Source organism: Tiliqua scincoides, chromosome 3 (assembly GCF_035046505.1).
Source record: "Tiliqua scincoides isolate rTilSci1 chromosome 3, rTilSci1.hap2, whole genome shotgun sequence".
Taxonomy (NCBI): domain Eukaryota; kingdom Metazoa; phylum Chordata; class Lepidosauria; order Squamata; family Scincidae; genus Tiliqua; species Tiliqua scincoides.
In genome coordinates, this window is record NC_089823.1 from 23,996,738 (window position 1) to 24,016,383 (window position 19,646).

The 19,646-nt window shown below is 43.0% G+C and overlaps 1 protein-coding gene across 5 annotated transcripts in view; it reads right to left on the bottom strand.

The window, feature by feature from the left end:
- Positions 1 to 19,646, bottom strand: part of SPATA13 (spermatogenesis associated 13) — a 107,658-nt gene that overhangs the window by 21,647 nt on the left and 66,365 nt on the right. For 2 of the 5 annotated variants that reach the window (XM_066618998.1, XM_066618997.1), the window contains exons 5-7: positions 15,116 to 15,260; positions 552 to 688; positions 86 to 265 (exon numbers count right to left, since the gene is read on the bottom strand). In XM_066618998.1, the coding sequence (XP_066475095.1) occupies positions 86 to 265; positions 552 to 688; positions 15,116 to 15,260 (462 nt within the window). Of the gene's footprint in view, positions 1 to 85; positions 266 to 551; positions 689 to 5,465; positions 5,521 to 15,115; positions 15,261 to 18,350; positions 18,708 to 19,646 lie in introns of those variants that run through there. The other 3 variants (XM_066619001.1, XM_066619000.1, XM_066618999.1) reach the window with 3 other exon arrangements.

The window sequence follows — 19,646 nt, forward strand, 5'->3', positions numbered from 1 at the left end:
TGGGAAAGAAGGCACTACTGCTAATGTACCCACTACCCAAGGTTACACAAATGTACAAAAGACACAAAAATCTTGTATCACTCACCCTGACAAAACTAGCTGGAAACCAGGCTTCCTTCTCCTCATTTCTTCCCCACCACCAGTCCTTGTTGGAGGCCTCAAGGACTTGGATGACGTCCCCAGCTTTGAAGGCTAATTCCTGATCATCCATGGTCACGTGATCCCAGAGCGCTTCTGCACAGACCACACTCCCATCGCTTATCAGCTGAAACAGAAATGGTTTGTCAAGGGCAAAGATTCTGAGCAAATGGCCAACGATGAATGAGTTAAGTCGCGGTGTTCAGAAGCAGGCACAGAAATAGGAATATGAAGTCTTGTGTTGCATCATCTGAGGAAAGGATTGATTGTTCTAAATGGTAATAAATAAAACAATAATTTGGAAGGTCTCAATAAGGGAGTGGGTTACAGAGCCAAAGATCCAACTGTTCTGCTATGAAACAGTGGACCAGCAAATTAGCAGAAAAGGTTCGCTACAAGAGTTGTTTTATTACCTCATTAATGGCTAGCTGTTCACCTCCAGGTTGCAAGTATCTAGGGCTGGCTTGGCAGAGATCCTCGTAGCTGTAATCTTCCTCGCTGCCATTATCATCAACTAAGGCAGAAGATTCTGTGCCACCATCAACAGCACCTGGCAAAAAATACAGTATTGAGAAACTGCATATTCAAAAGTATGAAATTTTATGTATTTAATTCCACCTTACAAAAGCCTGGTGTCCCAAATCTCTGCTTCTCAGGTCCACTGGAATGAACCACAAATTCCAATGAAGGAAACAGTTATGGTAGCAAAAAATTTGAACCTATAGTTACAGCAATGATGCATTAGGTTTCGCGTCACCCAATGCGCCTCCCAAGCATGTCACCCCCATAAGGGACTTCCTCCCATGCAGTGGGGGAGGGGAACACCCTGGGTGGGGGGCATGGTGATGCACCATCACCCCACCCCCATTGGTATTTCGGCTATAATTTTTGATAAAATAGATATATTTCAACACTGTTTCAACACTGTTTGTTTCATTGCATTCTGCATTAAATTACACATCAAATGGTACTATTCAAAAATACCAAGATTTAAAAATTTTTGGCCAGTAGTGGTGTCGCCCTCCTGTGTGCGTCACCCAGGCCATCCCACACACCCTGCACCCTCCTAGCGATGTCACTGAGTTAGAGCAGAACTTCACATCATGCAGAATGAGCTAGTAAAATTGTGGGTCATATTAATGCCCCCCTTCCTGTATTTTTTTCAATGTTCCCCCTTATTAAGAAGGGGTGTGTTAAATCTGATGTGTTCATTTATTATATATACTGTTATTTATTACATATATAGCACTGTAGTAGTTTATTGCAGGGGAACAACATTCAAAAATAGGACCCCTCCCATTTGCAGTGCTTCAATTCTGATTCTACCAGCTTATTTACTATCAGTTTTGCCTAATGTATTCTTTTTCTTTTGTTTTTGAAGTGCTGGCAAGATTTAGGTGGGCTTCAGCCCCTTTTTTGTTTTTATCCAACAGATAAAAATGAAACCGTCTTCTCTCTTCTCAATGGAACTGAAGCTCTGGACCATCTTGCATAGTCATTTAAGGTTCAAACTCTTTCAATTAGTTATTTATAACTTGTGAGAGTCATTTTTCTACACTAAGGTAAAAAGTTACACCCAATATTTAGGATGACCATAAAACCATTACAATTTAAAAACATTGTAAAGCATTAAAAATAGTAACCATATAAAAAGCAACTGTAGCTTTAAAGGTGGATTGTATCCAGCGCAGGTTTGGTACCACCCAGGGCACAACATGAAGTATGGGAATTTCATTCCCCTTGCCCTTGCCCTATGGGCTATTTGGATCTGCGCACATTATATTGTGGGCGCAAATCCAAGATGCCCAAATAATGCCAGTTGGGCCGGGGACAGAGACTGTGCCACTGCCTGCTCAGCCCACCACCACGGCCGGATCTGCACCCCCAGACTGCCCTTCTTCCACCCAGAAAAGCCTCCTCCAAACCTTCATTCCTAAGAACATAAGAACAGCCCCACTGGATCAGGCCATAGGCCCATCTAGTCCAGCTTCCTGTATCTCACAGCGGCCCACCAAATGCCCCAGGGAGCACACCAGATAACAAGAGACCTCATCCTGGTGCCCTCCCCTACATCTGGCATTCTGACTTAACCCATTCCTAAAATCAGGAGGTTGCGCATACACATCATGGCTTGTACCCCATAATGGATTTTTCCTCCAGAAACTTGTCCAATTCCCTTTTAAATGCGTCTAGGCTAGACGCCAGCACCACATCCTGTGGCAAGGAGTTCCACAGACCGACCACACGATGAGTAAAGAAATATTTTCTTTTGTCTGTCCTAACCCGCCCAACACTCAATTTTAGTGGATGTCCCCTGGTTCTGGTATTATGTGAGAGTGTAAAGAGCATCTCCCTATCCACTCTGTCCATTCCTGCATAATTTTGTATGTCTCAATCATGTCCCCCCTCAAGCGTCTATTTTCTAGGCTGAAGAGGCCCAAACGCCGTAGCCTTTCCTCATAAGGAAGGTGCCCCAGCCCCGTAATCATCTTAGTCGCTCTCTTTTGCACCTTTTCCATTTCCACTATGTCTTTTTTGAGATGCGGTGACCAGAACTGGACACAATACTCCAGGTGTGGCCTTACCATAGATTTGTACAACGGCATTATAATACTAGCCGTTTTGTTCTCAATACCCTTCCTAATGATCCCAAGCATAGAATTGGCCTTCTTCACTGCCGCCGCACATTGGGTTGACACTTTCATCGACCTGTCCACCACCACCCCAAGATCTCTCTCCTGATCTGTCACAGACAGCTCAGAACCCATCAGCCTATATGTGAAGTTTTGATTTTTTGCCCCAATGTGCATGACTTTACACTTACTGACATTGAAGCGCATCTGCCATTTTGCTGCCCATTCTGCCAGTCTGGAGAGATCCTTCTGGAGCTTCTCACAATCACTTCTGGTCTTTACCACTCGGAAAAGTTTGGTGTCGTCTGCAAACTTAGCCACTTCACTGCTCAACCCTGCCTCCAGGTCATTTATGAAGAGGTTGAAAAGCACCGGTCCCAGGACAGATCCTTGGGGCACACAGCTTTTCACCTCTCTCCATTGTGAAAATTGCCCATTGACACCCACTCTCTGCTTCCTGGCCTCCAACCAGTTCTCAATCCACGAGAGGACCTGTCCTCTAATTCCCTGACTGTGGAGTTTTTTCAGTAGCCTTTGGTGAGGGACCGTGTCAAACGCCTTCTGAAAGTCCAGATATATAATGTCCACGGGTTCTCCCGCATCCACATGCCTGTTGACCTTTTCAAAGAATTCTATAAGGTTCGTGAGGCAAGACTTACCCTTACAGAAGCCATGCTGACTCCTCCTTCTGCCCTCTCCCATCCCCTGTGCTGGTCCACCCATGCCGGCACAGACTCACGCTGTCCCAGCGCCTCTCTGGCTCCGCTGGGCCAGCACCCATCCGTGCACTGTACCAGGCTGAGTAGCTGCAAACATGCTTTACAGCCCATTTGCAACACTATGGGATTTGTGGCAGCTTAGGGTAGGGGATAAGACTGCACTGCAAACAGTTTAATATGTTTATATTCCACCATTTGGAATGACAACAGGTATTCCAGGCAGCCGACAATAAAAAATAAGTATATCCAGTTGTTCCCCTACTGTGAGCCATGGCTCCCCAGGGAGCTGCGGAAATTAGCCAGGGGAGCTGCGGAACCGTTGCAAAAATCCCACTACCCTATACAACATATAGTATTGTAGCTCTAATGGGGAGCAGTAGCCAACGGCCCAGTAGGTCAATGGAGCTGCCTGTTGAAAGTGTTCGGGAACCACTGTCTTAGGGTATGAACATAGAACCTTAAGGGTCCAATCCTATCAAACCTTCCAGCATTGAGGTAAGGGCAATATCACTCCGAGGTAAGGGAACAAACATTCACTTACTTTGAGTAGGGCTCCGTGACTACCACCCAACTGCAGGATGCAGCACATGCCCCACTGGCACAGCTATATCAGTGTGGGAAAGTTGTTTAGGATTTGGACCTTGGTTTATTAGCTGATTTGTTTGCATTTTATTTTTTTATTCTTTGTAAGCCATCTTGCAGCAACTTTGTTAGGGAAAGTAGAATATAAATCCATTTTTAAAAGAAATAAATCTTTAAAAAGTAATGCTAAGAGATAGCAAAGGTCCCTCCCCTTCCTGAAACAAGAAAATTTTCGCTGGTAGCAGAAGCTAATCAAGAAAAGTGGCTAGTCTCTTGTTTTTTTACGTGAATTGACTTGGGAGCATATTTATCATGTGTGTGCTATAAAGGAGAAGGTCCAAGTTTTTATTCTCATCAAAACAGAACAAAAAGCAGGACAGGACCGTCGGGTAGGACAACTGGAGTATGATGCATGATGGGACAATAAGCAGAAGGACTTGTGGACCTGAGCAGGCTACAGAATCATTCCTACTGATGTCCTTTCCAGTGATGCAGAGTTGCTGGCTACCCAAATGAGTCGTCTCAAGGCAAAATCAAAGCACAGAAGAGCTTTGTACAAAATATCCTGCATACTAGCACTGGCACTATCATGTACTCTAACCTTGCCCAAAAGTTGGCCACTAAGTTCTTTCAATAACACAGCATGAGAACAAGAGACCCAAACACCAACATTCCTTTCTTTCTGTTTTTGGTGTTATTAGAGACCTAATTTTTAGACCTGCTGAAACCCTTTGTGGATTTTTTTCCTCAGGAGAGCAAATCTGCCTTCATTTCTAGGTCAGACTAACCATCTTAATTTCAAATGAACGCATAATTCTGTTAGTCTGGCGCAGCTCACAACAGCTGAAATATTCTAAAAATACTAGACTGCAAACAGAAATGAAAGGTGATCATCTTATAGAGCCGCATGCTTTTTCTATGCAATTCACTAGAAAATCACTTTCCTGAGATCTGTAAGTAGCTCTCAGCCTCCTTCATCCTCCAGCTCATTCTCACTGCCATGGTAAATCGTAAATACTGTACTGACACACAAATATTTTAAAAGCAGTGGGTACCAACTGAAGGCAGTTCATTTATATCTCAATCCTCCCTTGCAATCTGTAAGCCTAGATTCTGTACAATTAATTTGCAGCCTCTTGCTCTCTGTAGCCATTTCTCTATTGTTTACTGACTGGAATAGACCTACCGGGCATGAATGGGCATTCCTTATCTCCTAATAGAATGGAATGTTAAAACTTACAAAAAATACAATGCAGAACTGGGTTTCAGTTTTTGTCTTGTTCTAGCTGCCTTGCTGATACAAGTATTCTTTTATACCCAAATCGAGCCCTTTGATTATAACAGTTCAAATGCCACATAGAATAAATGGAGCTTATCTCCTACTCAAACATACCTATCTGAAGGCTCTCCAGGCTCCAAAACCGGGCCATTTCCCCTCGGGCTACCATCCTGCCATCCAAAAAAGGCAGACACAATGTAGAGCTTAGTTTTTAATAGGCAAGGTTTAGTCCTTACCCAAAAAAAAAAAAAAAAAAGAAGTTCACCGAGAAGCAGGGAGGCTGCAAGCTACTGGAAATGCAGAAATAGCTTATTCATCGCTTTGAGCTTCTGTTTGTGCATTTCAGGCCAGAGTCTACTTTGAAACTGACAGCTTGCTCTCTGTTCAGCGTAGCTGTGAGTTTACTGCCTTCAGTGACATCATGGGGTACCCTTAGGGAGAAAGTTGCAGGAAAGAAACACACACATGTTCACCGTGCTCAGCTACATAATGCATGCAGTCTGGTGCACTTACAGTTGACAAATTCAACAAGGAATTATGCCTTAAGTGCTTTCAGTACAGATTTACTATTGTTATTCTGGACTAGACTTTCACTCTGCACTTGGATATGACCCTGCTTTCTACTCCAGCACTCAGAGAAGGGCTCCATCACCTACGCACCAGATTCTTCTCCCCCCCATGCACAAAAATGTGTCACCTGTGCAATCTGCAACATTATTCTAGAATAACGTAAAATGTAATTTGCTCACAATGCAAATGCAAGCTTTGAAATAAAAATATATATAAACTTTTGGTAAAGGTGTACAATTTACTACTAAAATGACAACATCTGCTTAGGCTGTGTACAAATGATTATCTCTGTGGGTCTACAGAAGAGATTTCTCCTTTTTGCTACAGGACTCTATTTCCAATCCAGCTTTGATATCTGGACAACAATTGAATGTAATAAAGGAGTTGGGGAGTCTTGTTTTGGGATAAGATGGGAGAAAAGCCTTACTACAGGGAAAGAAGTTTGCATGTTCTGAAAAATACATTAAAAACCAAAGGAATGTTCAGTCTATTATTAAAGGAATAGGAAATCACATACTGTTCAGTGAAAATTTCATTTTAGCAAATGAGAAAAGTTATTAAATGACAGGGAGTTGCTATGGAGCTTGGAAAAGAATATATGTTGATGCACAAATGCATTCATCCTTCCCTGAAGCAACTTAAAAAGCAAATACCCTTTAAAATCAGTTGCAAAACTGCTCTAGATGTGGGAACGGGGTGAGGAAACTTTGTGGTTCATGAAACCAACAGAATGGGCCAATAGGAGTCGGCAAAACTGTAAAAACATATATGAAATCATTCTCTCTCAACCCTCTGAAAGGAAGAATCAGATACAGTTTGAAATCTGCCCAAAGCTTGCAAAACCAAAGATTACACACATGGGAAAAAAAGAATTGAAAAGAATACTGCATACAATTAGGGTCTTATGATAACTCCCCCCAACATCCTGTAAATATTACATCTGTAGGCAGCCTTTAGCACAGAAACCATTTCTGCTTCCTGTTTATTTACACCTTAACAGCAGAATTCTACTCTAAAGGATGTTATATAGCATAACCACTTTAGAGTGCAAGAGGAGGATTTTAAAAAATTCTGGTGTTGGGGAAGGGAGGAATCCATCCAGCTATATCTTCGGTTTCCCCATACCTGAATAAAGCAGTGACCTCACCAGACCTCAGCTTGTCAGAACCCAAGACGTTTTTGTGAAGAGCTGCCCTCCAGACTGAAATACCTTTCCTAAGTGTAGCAGCACTATACCTTCAAGCACTATACCTTCACTGTACCTCTGGGTTTATCTGACCGCATCTTGTTCTGAGCCCACCTGAGCACCTTAGCATAGTTTACTCTTGCCTTCCACACATTGCTTGCACTTAAATCACCTTTTTAAAAACAAGTACCAAAAAAAAGCTTCAGGAAATGCAGCTCCATGTCTATGACATGCAATACTCAGATTGCTTTTCAGATACAATGCAGCGTAGTTATGCTGATTCTTTAACCAAAGCATTTTTCCCTTGGACTATTGACTTGCTGAGAAGACCTGAAAGGCCCCACTACATTCAAATAGAGTCAAAACACCCACAGACATCACATGACTTCCTGAATGTTGCTGGCTCAAAGGGAAAATGAGAAGTCAGACATTCTACTGCAACCTCTTATATTTCTTGCTTACAAAAAAATAAAATAAAAAACGCATTTCTCTAAATTTTGGAAGTGGCTGTCCCATGTGAAGAAAATCCAAGATACCCTTTGCAGCAACAGACATAAGATGATTCCTCTTAGCTCAGACCAAAAATCCAATTCCAACATTCTGTTTCCAATAATGGCCTGTCAGATGCTTCCAGGACACTGAGCATGTTTGAATAACAGATGCTTTGGACAAACATGCTCATATAAGGCACTACAGAAACACTATAAGAAACACTTATAAGAAACACTATAATTATAAGAACATATATATAAGAATTATAATTATAAGAATTATAAGAAACACTATAAGGCAGTGTTTCTCAAACTATGGGTCGGGACCCACCGGGTGGGTCACGAGCCAATTTCAGGTGCGTCCCCATTCATTTCAATATTTTATTTTTAATAAATCAGACTTGATGCTACCATGATCTGTGACTGCATTTGGGGAAATGTTACAGATCTGTTCTTTTAACAGACTACTATGTATATCAGTGATTTTCAACCTTTTTCATCTCATAGCACACTGACAAGGCACTAAAATTGTCAAGGCACACCATCAGGTTTTTGACAATTGACAAGGCACACCATGCTGCCAGTGGGGGGCTCACATCCCCATTGGCCGTACTAATAAATGATCTTCCCCCAAATTCCTGTGGCACACCTGTGGACCATGTGTGTGTGCCATGGCACAGTGGTTGAAAATGGCTGATGTATTGTATTGTATTGGCAACCTTCAGTCTCGAAAGACTATGGTATCGCGCTCTGAAAGGTGGTTCTGGCACAGCGTCTAGTGTGGCTGAAAAGGCCAATCCGGGAGTGACAATCCCTTCCACACCGGGAGCAAGTGCAGTCTGTCCCTGGTCTGTCTCCCTGGCTATGGGCCTTCCTTCTTTGCCTCTTAGCCTCAGACTGTTGGCAAAGTGTCTCTTCAATCTGGGAAAGGCCATGCTGCACAGCCTGCCTCCAAGCGGGCCGCTCAGAGGCCAGGGTTTCCCACTTGTTGAGGTCCATCGCTAAGGCCTTCAGATCCCTCTTGCAGATGTCCTTGTATCGCAGCTGTGGTCTACCTGTAGGGCGCTTTCCTTGCACGAGTTCTCCATAGAGGAGATCCTTTGGGATCCGGCCATCATCCATTCTCACGACATGACCAAGCCAACGCAGGCGTCTGTTTCAGCAGTGAATACATGCTAGGGATTCCAGCACGTTCCAGGACTGTGTTGTTTGGAACTTTGTCCTGCCAGGTGATGCCGAGGATGCGTCGGAGGCAGCGCATGTGGAAAGTGCTCAGTTTCCTCTCCTGTTGTGAGCTTTTAACAATGATAGTAAATGGGACTTATTCCTGTGGGTAGGATTGCAGCCTAAGATTGTTAAAAATGTTCCTGCTTGATGATGTAATTTTCAAACATGACATCACTTCCTGTGGGCCCTGACAAATTCTCAGTCTAAGAAGTGGGTCCTGGTGCTAAAAGTTTGAGAACCACTATATAAGGCATAAGATGAATTGTTGGTAATAAACCAACTCCCTATGAATTTGTCTTTTAAAGCTACTTGTTAGTGGTCATCACTGTGTCTTTATAGCAATGAATTCATACACACTCTTCTTCCCTGTTGAGAAAAAAGTCTTCCTTGATAACACAAGAAGACAATACAATAATGGCCCAATCCTAAGGGCCTGCTGTGCCACCAGAACCCATAGTCTGACAGTGCAGCATGCTTTACGGCAAACAGCAAGCCACTGTTGCAAACAGCAAGCCTCTGGAGAAGCCCTCACTAGTAAGTCAGAGGGGGTGGAACAAAGAGAAGACGGGGTGAGAAGAAGGGTGTCAATGCTGAGAAAGGGGCAGTATCAGAGGCCGCAGCTACACTAGTATCCTATCTCTCTTCCCGTTCTTGACACACCTTCCAGGGAACACATGGACCTGCACTGGCAAAATCGCTGGCGCAGGTCCGAGTAGACCCATCACAGTAGTTGAGGCTGATCCGCGGGCAAGGGAACAAATGTTCTCTTACCTGGAAGTGACCTTGGGTATTGCACCCCTGCAGGATGCAGCGTGTGTATTTGTTACACCTTCATCTCACTCCAATGTCACTATCATGCCTGTGTGAAAAAGGAGGAGGAGGACTGCACCTTGTGCAATGCAGCTGTCCTTAAGTTGAGATTCCTGAAGTCAGGGACTACCTGTACATATGAGGCAAATGACTGCTGTTCCTGCTGCTCCACTTATTTAAATAAATCTTTGTACTTATTTATATATTCAAATTTGTATCCCAATGTTTTCTTTCAGCAAAACAACTCAAAGAAGGAACATATAAATATTAGGTCCAATTCACACCTAATGCCAACACTTGGGGTTTAGAGTTCTAAATGCAGGCTGCTGGAGAACCATTTTGATATTCCATGTGATCATCAACAACCATTAACCCACATCAACCATCAACCCAAAGAGAATATTTGGTTTAATTTTAATCTGGCCTGCATATTTTTTTTATGAACATGTAGTATGAAAATTGTGCGTGCATGAAAGGAATTCACGCATGAGGGGGAAGGGTGCATATAATCATTAAGTGTTATGTGAATCAGCAGGAGAACACTCAGAGAGGCAGAGGGAGGGAGACACATTGGATTGAAAAATATTTCCAATTCTGGGGTCCCAGAATTAAATTGTAAGGAACTAACACATTGTTTTTAAGTGCTTGAAATTTATTAGCTCTGTGTATGAAAATCAAAGTAGGATTGTTTCCAAGTTAACAACTGTGCAAGGATATTCCAAGTGAGGTGAAGATTCCTAAAGAGCTTGTGCTGGTTTCTAGGCCAATGTTAATGAAAAATTAGCTGGTGAAGAGGACGTTCTCAAGTATAACATGGACCAGAAGAACAACTTCTGCTAAATAATTCATGAGTCAGTACTGAAGATAATGCAGTGAGCAAGTGATAAAATGGAGGATGGGGGAGGACCCCATGCAAATAGTGACTAATATGTAAAAAGCACAAAACGTTTCTAAAGTCCTTAGCACAACAGTACTGTATACACAGAAATGTCATTTACTAAATTTACCTCTGGCAGAAAATGATGTAATTGAATTGCAGGAAAAATGAGCAGCATTTTGTAAAACAGTATAACTTGGAGGTAGAGAAACAAGTGGGCTGGAAAATTCAGGCTCAACTGCACTCATTTTGCATGCCAGAACTATGCAGAGTAAATGCAATGAACTGTAACAGGAAAGGCAGCTGGCAAGAATGCCACTCTGTTCCCAGTAAGCATTTCCCACTTGAATTTTACTCCTACCACCATGTATGGCCTATTAAATGTCTCATAGTTATAATTTATGCAGCACATTAAATATTGCAATCTTAAGTTAACCTACTAAGGAATAGGATAGTAACATTCAACTGATAAATTAAACACCTTTTAAAGCACCTTTTCAATTTTTAAGAACATGTTGATTATTTTTAAAGCAACTTCTGTAAAACTATAGATGGGAGGCTCCATGTTCGATGAGGTGTTCCTTCTTCACTCTCACAAAGGCAAGGATGCTTTTTTTTTAAAGTAGCTGCTATGATACAGACATGAACACCATCTAAAAACCAAGAAAATGTGCTTTTTCCTTCAAGGCTATTGTTTGGATCATTTGCAAATTTAAGCAAATTAATTGATTAATCAATCAATTAATTTAATTAATTGACAAAGATTTCCTTAACTGGGTGACAGCGCTATTAGGCAGCAAGTCCCAATGAACTTAGTAGAACTTCTGAGTGAAGATGTACATGACTGCAATGCACTTCCATTATCTCTTGTTTGACCTCACAACTTTTACAACTCTTGCCATTTTAAATTTTCAGATAGAGCAACTGAAACTGAAAGGCACTGGCCTGCATTCTAGGATTACTTAGGACGCAATCCTGCCCTGCACTGGAACAGGCAAGCCAAGAGGCTTGCGCTGTATGCAGTGCAGGATAGGGACCCAAGGCAGCTCAGCCAGAAGCAAGGGGAAACTTCCCCCTTACACTTGGGTAAGGTACCTTTGACCCAAGGGTCTGCTCAGACTTGCGCCACCTCCTCATTTTCAGGATTGTACCCTTAGTGTGTCAACGGCTGAATAGTGGACACAGATGCTTCTGGGTTAATATACAATAACTTGGAGTACAAGGGGCTCATAAGAACATAAGAACATAAGAACAGCCCCACTGGATCAGGCCATAGGCCCATCTAGTCCAGCTTCCTGTATCTCACAGCGGCCCACCAAATGCCCCAGGGAGCACACCAGATAACAAGAGACCTCATCCTGGTGCTCTCTCCTACATCTGGCATTCTGACTTAACCCATTCCTAAAATCAGGAGGTTGCGCATACACATCATGGCTTGTACCCCATAATGGATTTTTCCTCCAGAAACTCGTCCAATCCACTTTTAAAGGCGTCTAGGCTAGACGCCAGCACCACATCCTGTGGCAAGGAGTTCCACAGACTGACCACGCGCTGAGTAAAGAAATATTTTCTTTTGTCTGTCCTAACCCACCCAACACTCAATTTTAGTGGATGTCCCCTGGTTCTGGTATTATGTGAGAGTGTAAAGAGCATCTCCCTATCCACTCTGTCCATCCCCTGCATAATTTTGTATGTCTCAATCATGTCCCCCCTCAAGCGTCTCTTTTCTAGGCTGAAGAGGCCCAAACGCCGTAGCCTTTCCTCATAAGGAAGGTGCCCCAGCCCCGTAATCAGCTTAGTCGCTCTCTTTTGCACCTTCTCCATTTCCACTATGTCTTTTTTGAGATGCGGCGACCAGAACTGGACACAATACTCCAGGTGTGGCCTTACCATCGATTTGTACAACGGCATTATAATATTAGCCGTTTTGTTCTCAATACCCTTCCTAATGATCCCAAGCATAGAATTGGCCTTCTTCACTGCCGCCGCACATTGGGTCGACACTTTCATCGACCTGTCCACCACCACCCCAAGATCTCTCTCCTGATCTGTCACAGACAGCTCAGAACCCATCAGCCTATATCTAAAGTTTTGATTTTTTGCCCCAATGTGCATGACTTTACACTTACTGACATTGAAGCGCATCTGCCATTTTGCTGCCCATTCTGCCAGTCTGGAGAGATCCTTCTGGAGCTCCTCACAATCACTTCTGGTCTTTACCACTCGGAAAAGTTTGGTGTCATCTGCAAACTTAGCCACTTCACTGCTCAACCCTGTCTCCAGGTCATTTATGAAGAGGTTGAAAAGCACCGGTCCCAGGACAGATCCTTGGGGCACACCGCTTTTCACCTCTCTCCATTGTGAAAATTGCCCATTGACACCCACTCTCTGCTTCCTGGCCTCCAACCAGTTCTCAATCCACGAGAGGACCTGTCCTCTAATTCCCTGACTGTGGAGTTTTTTCAGTAGCCTTTGGTGAGGGACCGTGTCAAACGGCTTCTGAAAGTCCAGATATATAATGTCCACGGGTTCTCCCGCATCCACATGCCTGTTGACCTTTTCAAAGAATTCTATAAGGTTTGTGAGGCAAGACTTACCCTTACAGAAGCCATGCTGACTCTCCCTCAGCAAGGCCTGTTCGTCTATGTGTTTTGAGATCCTATCTTTGATGAGGCATTCCACCATCTTACCCGGTATGGATGTTAGGCTGACTGGCCTATAGTTTCCCGGGTCCCCCCTCTTTCCCTTTTTAAAAATAGGCGTGACATTTGCTATCCTCCAATCTTCTGGTACCGTGGCTGTTTTGAGGGACAAGTTGCATACCTTAGTCAAGAGATCTGCAACTTCATTCTTCAATTCCTTAATAACCCTTGGGTGTATGCAATCAGGGCCCGGTGACTTATTGATCTTTAATTTATCAATGAGGTCTGAAACATCTTCTCTTTTAACCTCTATCTGACTTAACTCCTCGGTCAGGAGGGGCCGTTCGGGCAGCGGTATCTGCCCGAGGTCTTCTGCCGTGAAGACAGATGCAAAGAACTCATTTAATTTCTCTGCCATCTCTAAGTCTCCTTTTATCTCCCCTTTCCCTCCCTCACCATCCAGAGGGCCAACCGCTTCTCTGGCGGGTTTCCTGCTTCTAACATATTTGAAGAAGCTTTTATTATTCCCCTTAATGTTGCTGGCCATGCGTTCCTCATAGTCTCGCTTGGCCTCCCCTATCACCTTCTTACATTTCTTTTGCCACAGTTTATGTTCCTTTTTATTCTCTTCATTAGGGCAAGACTTCCATTTACGGAAGGAAGCTTCCTTGCCCTTCACAGCCTCTCTAACTTGGCTGGTTAGCCATGCGGGCACTCTCCTGGATTTAGTGGAACCCTTCTTTCTTTGCGGTATACACCTCTGCTGGGCCTCTATTACTGTTGTTTTAAGCAGCCTCCATGCACTCTGGAGAGACTGGACTCTTTTTACCCTCCCTTTCAACCTCCTTCTAACCAGCCTCCTCATTTGAGGGAAGTCCGCCCGTCGGAAGTCAAGGGTTTTTGTTAGAGATTTGCCTGGTATTCTTCCCCCAACGTGCACATCAAAACGGATCGCAGCATGATCACTGTTCCCCAATGGCTCAGTAACGTTTACATCTCTAACCAGGTCCTGCGTACCGCACAAAATTAAATCCAGAGTCACCTGTCCTCTGGTGGGCTCCTTGACTAGCTGATCTAAGCCACAGTCATTTAGCACGTCAAGAAATCCGGTTTCCTTATCGTGACCAGAACACAAATTGACCCAGTCAATATGAGGATAATTGAAGTCCCCCATGATTACAACCCTGTCCTTCCTTGTCACCTCCCTGATCTGTTTCCTCATTTCAAGGTCCCCATCAGATTTCTGGTCTGGAGGACAATAGCACGCCCCCAGTATTACATCGCTGCACAAGCCTGGTAATTTAACCCACAGAGATTCTACGGTGGAGTCGGACCCACCTTCAATCTCTACTTTGCTGGATTCTATCCCTTCCTTAACATAAAGGGCCACCCCACCTCCAACACGCCCCTGCCTGTCCCTCCTGTAGAGTTTATAGCCCGGGATTGCGGTATCCCACTGATTCTCCGCATTCCACCAGGTTTCCGTTATGCCCACTATGTCAATATTTTCCCTTGTCACCAGACATTCCAGTTCTCCCACCTTTGCTCGTAGACTTCGGGCATTTGCATAAAAGCATTTATACACGGAATGCCCCAGGATGGGCTGCTTATTTGCTCCTTTGTCCCCGCATCCTCTCATTGTGCCAAACCGTCTATCACATCCCATCACCCTACCTTTCCCAATTTCTTCTCCTACCCTGCCTTTGTCTTGTTGTTCTCTAACCTCCCCATCCTCATCCCATAGGGATGAGGAGTCCCGAACCGGATGCCCCTCGGCTCCTGTCGGCCTTCCCCCAGGGATCAGTTTAAAAGCTGCTCTGCCACCTTTTTAATGTTATGCGCCAGCAGTCTGGTTCCATTCTGGTTCAAATGGAACTGAGTTCAACTGAGTTCTCATCAATTAATACAATGTCTGAGTCATTTTGGATTAGTGCTTTGCACTAGCCGCATGAGAAACTCACCATTAGATGTTCTCATTTGCCGCTTACATCCAACTCTGTCCAGACCGATGGGCGTGCTCTGAGAAAAGGTGAAGGGACGGAATCGGGCAGAGACCGCTTTATAAGGAGGAACCTGATGTGCTGGGACTGGAGGGCGTGCAACTGGCTAGAAAAGCAAGAAAACTGGTTACCAAGAAACTCTAACTGGAAACCAAAGCCAAGCAAGAAATGTTTATTTAGACACGATGTTTACGCAGGCAAAAGGTGTTCTCTGCATTATATTAAACAAATCAACTCCATAGCCTTTGAAATATGGAGCCATAGAACTTACCACAGAATGATTATTTTCCATTTTTATGACTTTCTTAAAAACTTTTCTCTTCCCCATGCCTATTTTTTTTTTTAAGCTACATGTATGCATCTCTGGTCTGTGGTTCTGTTACAAGTTTGGTGCAAGAGAGCAGAGAAGCATTTCAACATATTTTGGCCACTATCCTAACCAACTTTCCAGCACTGACATAAGGGCAATGCAACTCTGTAAGGGAACAAACATTGCCTGACCTTGAGGAGGCCTCCATGACTGCCCCCCAACTGCAGGATGCAGCACATGACCCACAGGCACAGCTGTGCCAGTGCTGGAAAGTTGGTTAGGACTGCGCCCTTTATTACTGTTTGTTTACCTGGGTTATTGTGTGTTATTTTGTTGTGTTTTTTCATCTGATTTAATGTATACTATTATTTGAGATTTTTACAGTTGTATTTTCAGTTGGTTTGGGTATGTTTTTATCAGTGCAATCCTATGCATTTCTGCTATCATGAGGACCAGTATGCTGCCAACAGCATGCTGCCAGCAGCAGCCAGAAGATAGGTTGGCAATGGACCTCAGCGGGTGAAGAGATAAGTTTGGGGATGGATTGGATGGAGATCTGGCCAGACGGGGGTGAATTGGGTAGGACAGGGGGTAGATCTCTGTGGCAGTGGCACTCACAAAATCCGGCATCCTGTCCTGGGCCTGACATGCCCTCTATGGCAGTTCAGATTTACACCAGCAAAATAGTTGGTGTAGATGTGAAAGGGGGTCCAGAGGGGACCAGGGAATGGAGGATGAGGTAAGTAAAATGTTTCTGTGTTTATCTTCCCCAGACAACCTAGTCCCCATTAGGTCCACAAGATGCAGTGGAGGCTGTGTCAGCGATGCTGCACCTTGCAGGACAGTCCTGGATAGGACTGGGCTATCACTCTGTGTTACAAGTGTTTTCATATGTTTTTATTTTATCCTATAACAGTAGTATTTTGATTATGTTAGTAGAAGCAGCATTTCGTTTGTCCCCACTACTAATTTTGACTCATAAGAACAGCCCCACTGGATCAGGCCATAGGCCCCTCTAGTCCAGCTTCTTGTATCGCACAGCGACCCACCAAATACCCCAGAGAGCACACCAGATAACAAAAGAGACCTGCATCCTGGTGCCCTCCCTTGCATTGGCATTCTGACATAACCCATTTCTGAAATCAGGAGGTTGCACATACACATCATGGCTTGTAACCCATAATGGATTTTTCCTCCAGAAACTTGTCCAATCCCCTTTTAAAGGCATCTAGGCCAGATGCCATCACCATATCCTGTGGCAAGGAGTTCCACAGACCAACCACACGCTGAGTAAAGAAATAACACGCTGAGTAAATAAATAAACAAACAAACAAGATACTAGTGTTTGAGAGAATGTACAGTGGTTATTTATACTGTCTGTTTGTTTAGTAGTCTTAAAGGCCCAACACAATATACCAAATTGTGTTGGGCCTTTAATAATATTTTAAAATAAGCCATTTGGATGTCCCTCCTTTTTCCCCCTCTTGCAGCTCTTTGGGCGCTGCTGCCTTTTTTGCTGCACTAATATTCAAAAGTCCCTATTTTCAATGGTTGAAATGCTGGAATGCTGGCTGGAATGCTTGAAAAAAGTATCACAATAATGAAATAATGTTCCCAGTACATCCATAGTAACAAGGTTAGAGAATTCTCCGTTTCAGGCCATCTTATAAAATTGGGAATGGCATTATTGTAAAATATAAACCCACTAGCACCCACTATCACACAGAAGGTGTATCACACTAACCAAGGTGAAAATACCTTGATCTCATACTCCAGCCCTTTCAGAGCAAACCTCAATTCATTTTTGTTCACTGGGATGCAAAATCATGTTATTTATATTTGAGTTCAGAGAATCATGATTTCATGAGAGATCTAAATAAACATGTATTTAAAAAGAGGGGTGCCAGAAATCCCTCTTACAAGAGACTGAACAAATCCTTATAATGATTTTAAAATTAATGAGGTGACTGTTCCTTTCTACAGAAATTGTAGTTTTCCACTATGAAGTACCTTCCCAGTAAGAGGCACTGTCCCAAGGGAAAAACAGAAAGTTTGAAAATATACCAGAATTTTTGAAGATAACATTGAAGTACAGCCTTCTTAAAAGTTCCAGCGTATTTGAAATTAAAATTCTGATTATGTAGCACGTAATTGACTCAATGGCAATATGTCAGTGGGTGCCCTTTGGGGAGAAAGGTGGAATATAAATCTAATAAATAAATAAATCATCAACAGCCACGTTTCACTTATGTGATTAGCCCTTTTTCAAATCTATCTGCTCTAGGATTAGATTCCAGAAGGAAAGTCATCTTGTAGCACCTGAAAGCCTAACAGCCCAATCCTATGCATGTCTATAAGGAAGTACGCCCCATTTATTTCAGCTGGATATGCAGCATTCCCAGAGAAGCATGCATAGGATTGTAGCATAACACATTTATTATGACTAGAGGCATTTGAACAATGGTGCTATTTACTCAAAAGTAAGCCCATTGTGATAATTAAGACTTAGGCTGTAAACCTAACTTACAGTTTCAAAGAACTAATAAACACCTTTTCAAGTTCATGTTGTTATTTATATGTGACCATAGCCTATATTGCTTATTAAATAGGCTGAACCAGGATACACAAAAATTAAAAAAGAACAATTATTTGAAACCTCAACCAGAAGTAGAAGGAACCCACGAAGGAAACTGTTAGTATGAAATGCAAACCAGAATCATTCATCTAGTGGTATTAGTTAATCAGATTTTATGCTTTTTAAAAAACAGTGTTTGATGCTGAGTTGAGAGAAGCAGGAAGAAGGAACAGATGGGTCCATTATTTTCCTAACTTGAAGATTATAAGCAGGGAAGAAGAATAGTCTTTGGAGTGCATTTTACATCTTACTTGTGTGAGGAGATCTGTTATTTCTTCAGTTTGGTTGTTCTCATAGAAGCTGACCCCACCAATGACAGAGATGGGTCTTCTTTTGCGCCCCCTTAGGCTGGCTACCACACAGGTTGCAGAGTCAACAGAAGGTGACGCAGGCTCGCTGCCATCATCCACACTGCTTGCCTTCTGAGACTCCACAGCAATGGAATCTTCTGGTATTGAGAAACTCCTAATTGCCAACTGTCCGTAATCTGAGAGGGGCCGCGGGCGAGATCTTTTTCCAGAGCTCCATCGCCTGGTTGTGACCTTCTGAGCTTCAGTTCTTTCTTCATCCTGGTACGAGGGCTTCTTCCAGTGATCATCAGTAACAACCTTTTTAAATGTGAACAAGTCAAATAAGCCAAAGCTCTTTAAGAAGTAAACTATGGTATATCCTTCACATGGTATATGGATTTAATCTTCTTACAAGGGAGTTAAATACCCATTAAACACCCAAAAATTAAACTGTTACACATAAAACAAAGCACACTAAGGTAAATAAATGTGACTGGCAGCTTAGGAGCAAAATAAGACCATAACTGATCTCAAATGTGGTGTCTTGTGATAAGCTATGATAAAGCAGAAAGGTTAATTCAGCGGCATTGCCTCTTCCTAACAGCCGTACAAACAATGGTTTGTTTTGTTGTGTTTTGTTCTGCTAACAAAATTATCTTCACTTAGAAATTCAATAGTAAGTACTAATTTGCTATCCTGTTAATAGTGGAAAAATAAGAAGGATCAGGGGGCAGCCAACAAATAAAAGAGATCTTCAGCAGGATCATACAAAATGGCCAACCCACTGACTCACGCCACTGGTCACTGCACTTCACCCCCACAGGCGTAACAGATTTCCACTGGGTATGTGTGTAACATGTGTTCTAAACAACATACCCAGTAACAATACCAGCTCCTATAAAATATCAGTGCATTATGAGAAAAAGTAGTTGACTGAATCTTCCAATGGCCGTGGTTACTATAGCTGCTTTCATTGCCTGTGCTGGACAGTATGGGGAAATTTAACTCATGATTATGAAGAAGAGCATAGAGATACGGGGCAGCTATGGTGCCTACTAATCTATAACAGTAGCTGACATTTCTAGTACAACGCTTTGCCACAAAGTTAAATCTTTATGGGCTCAAGGCAGTTTCCTTAACACCAGGGAGCAATCAGATACGATTCCCATTGTACGTGTTTACAATTTAAAAAAAAAAGTAAGTTAAACTCATAGATAACATTCTTCTATAATTTAATTTTGCAGCTTTTCTGGCATT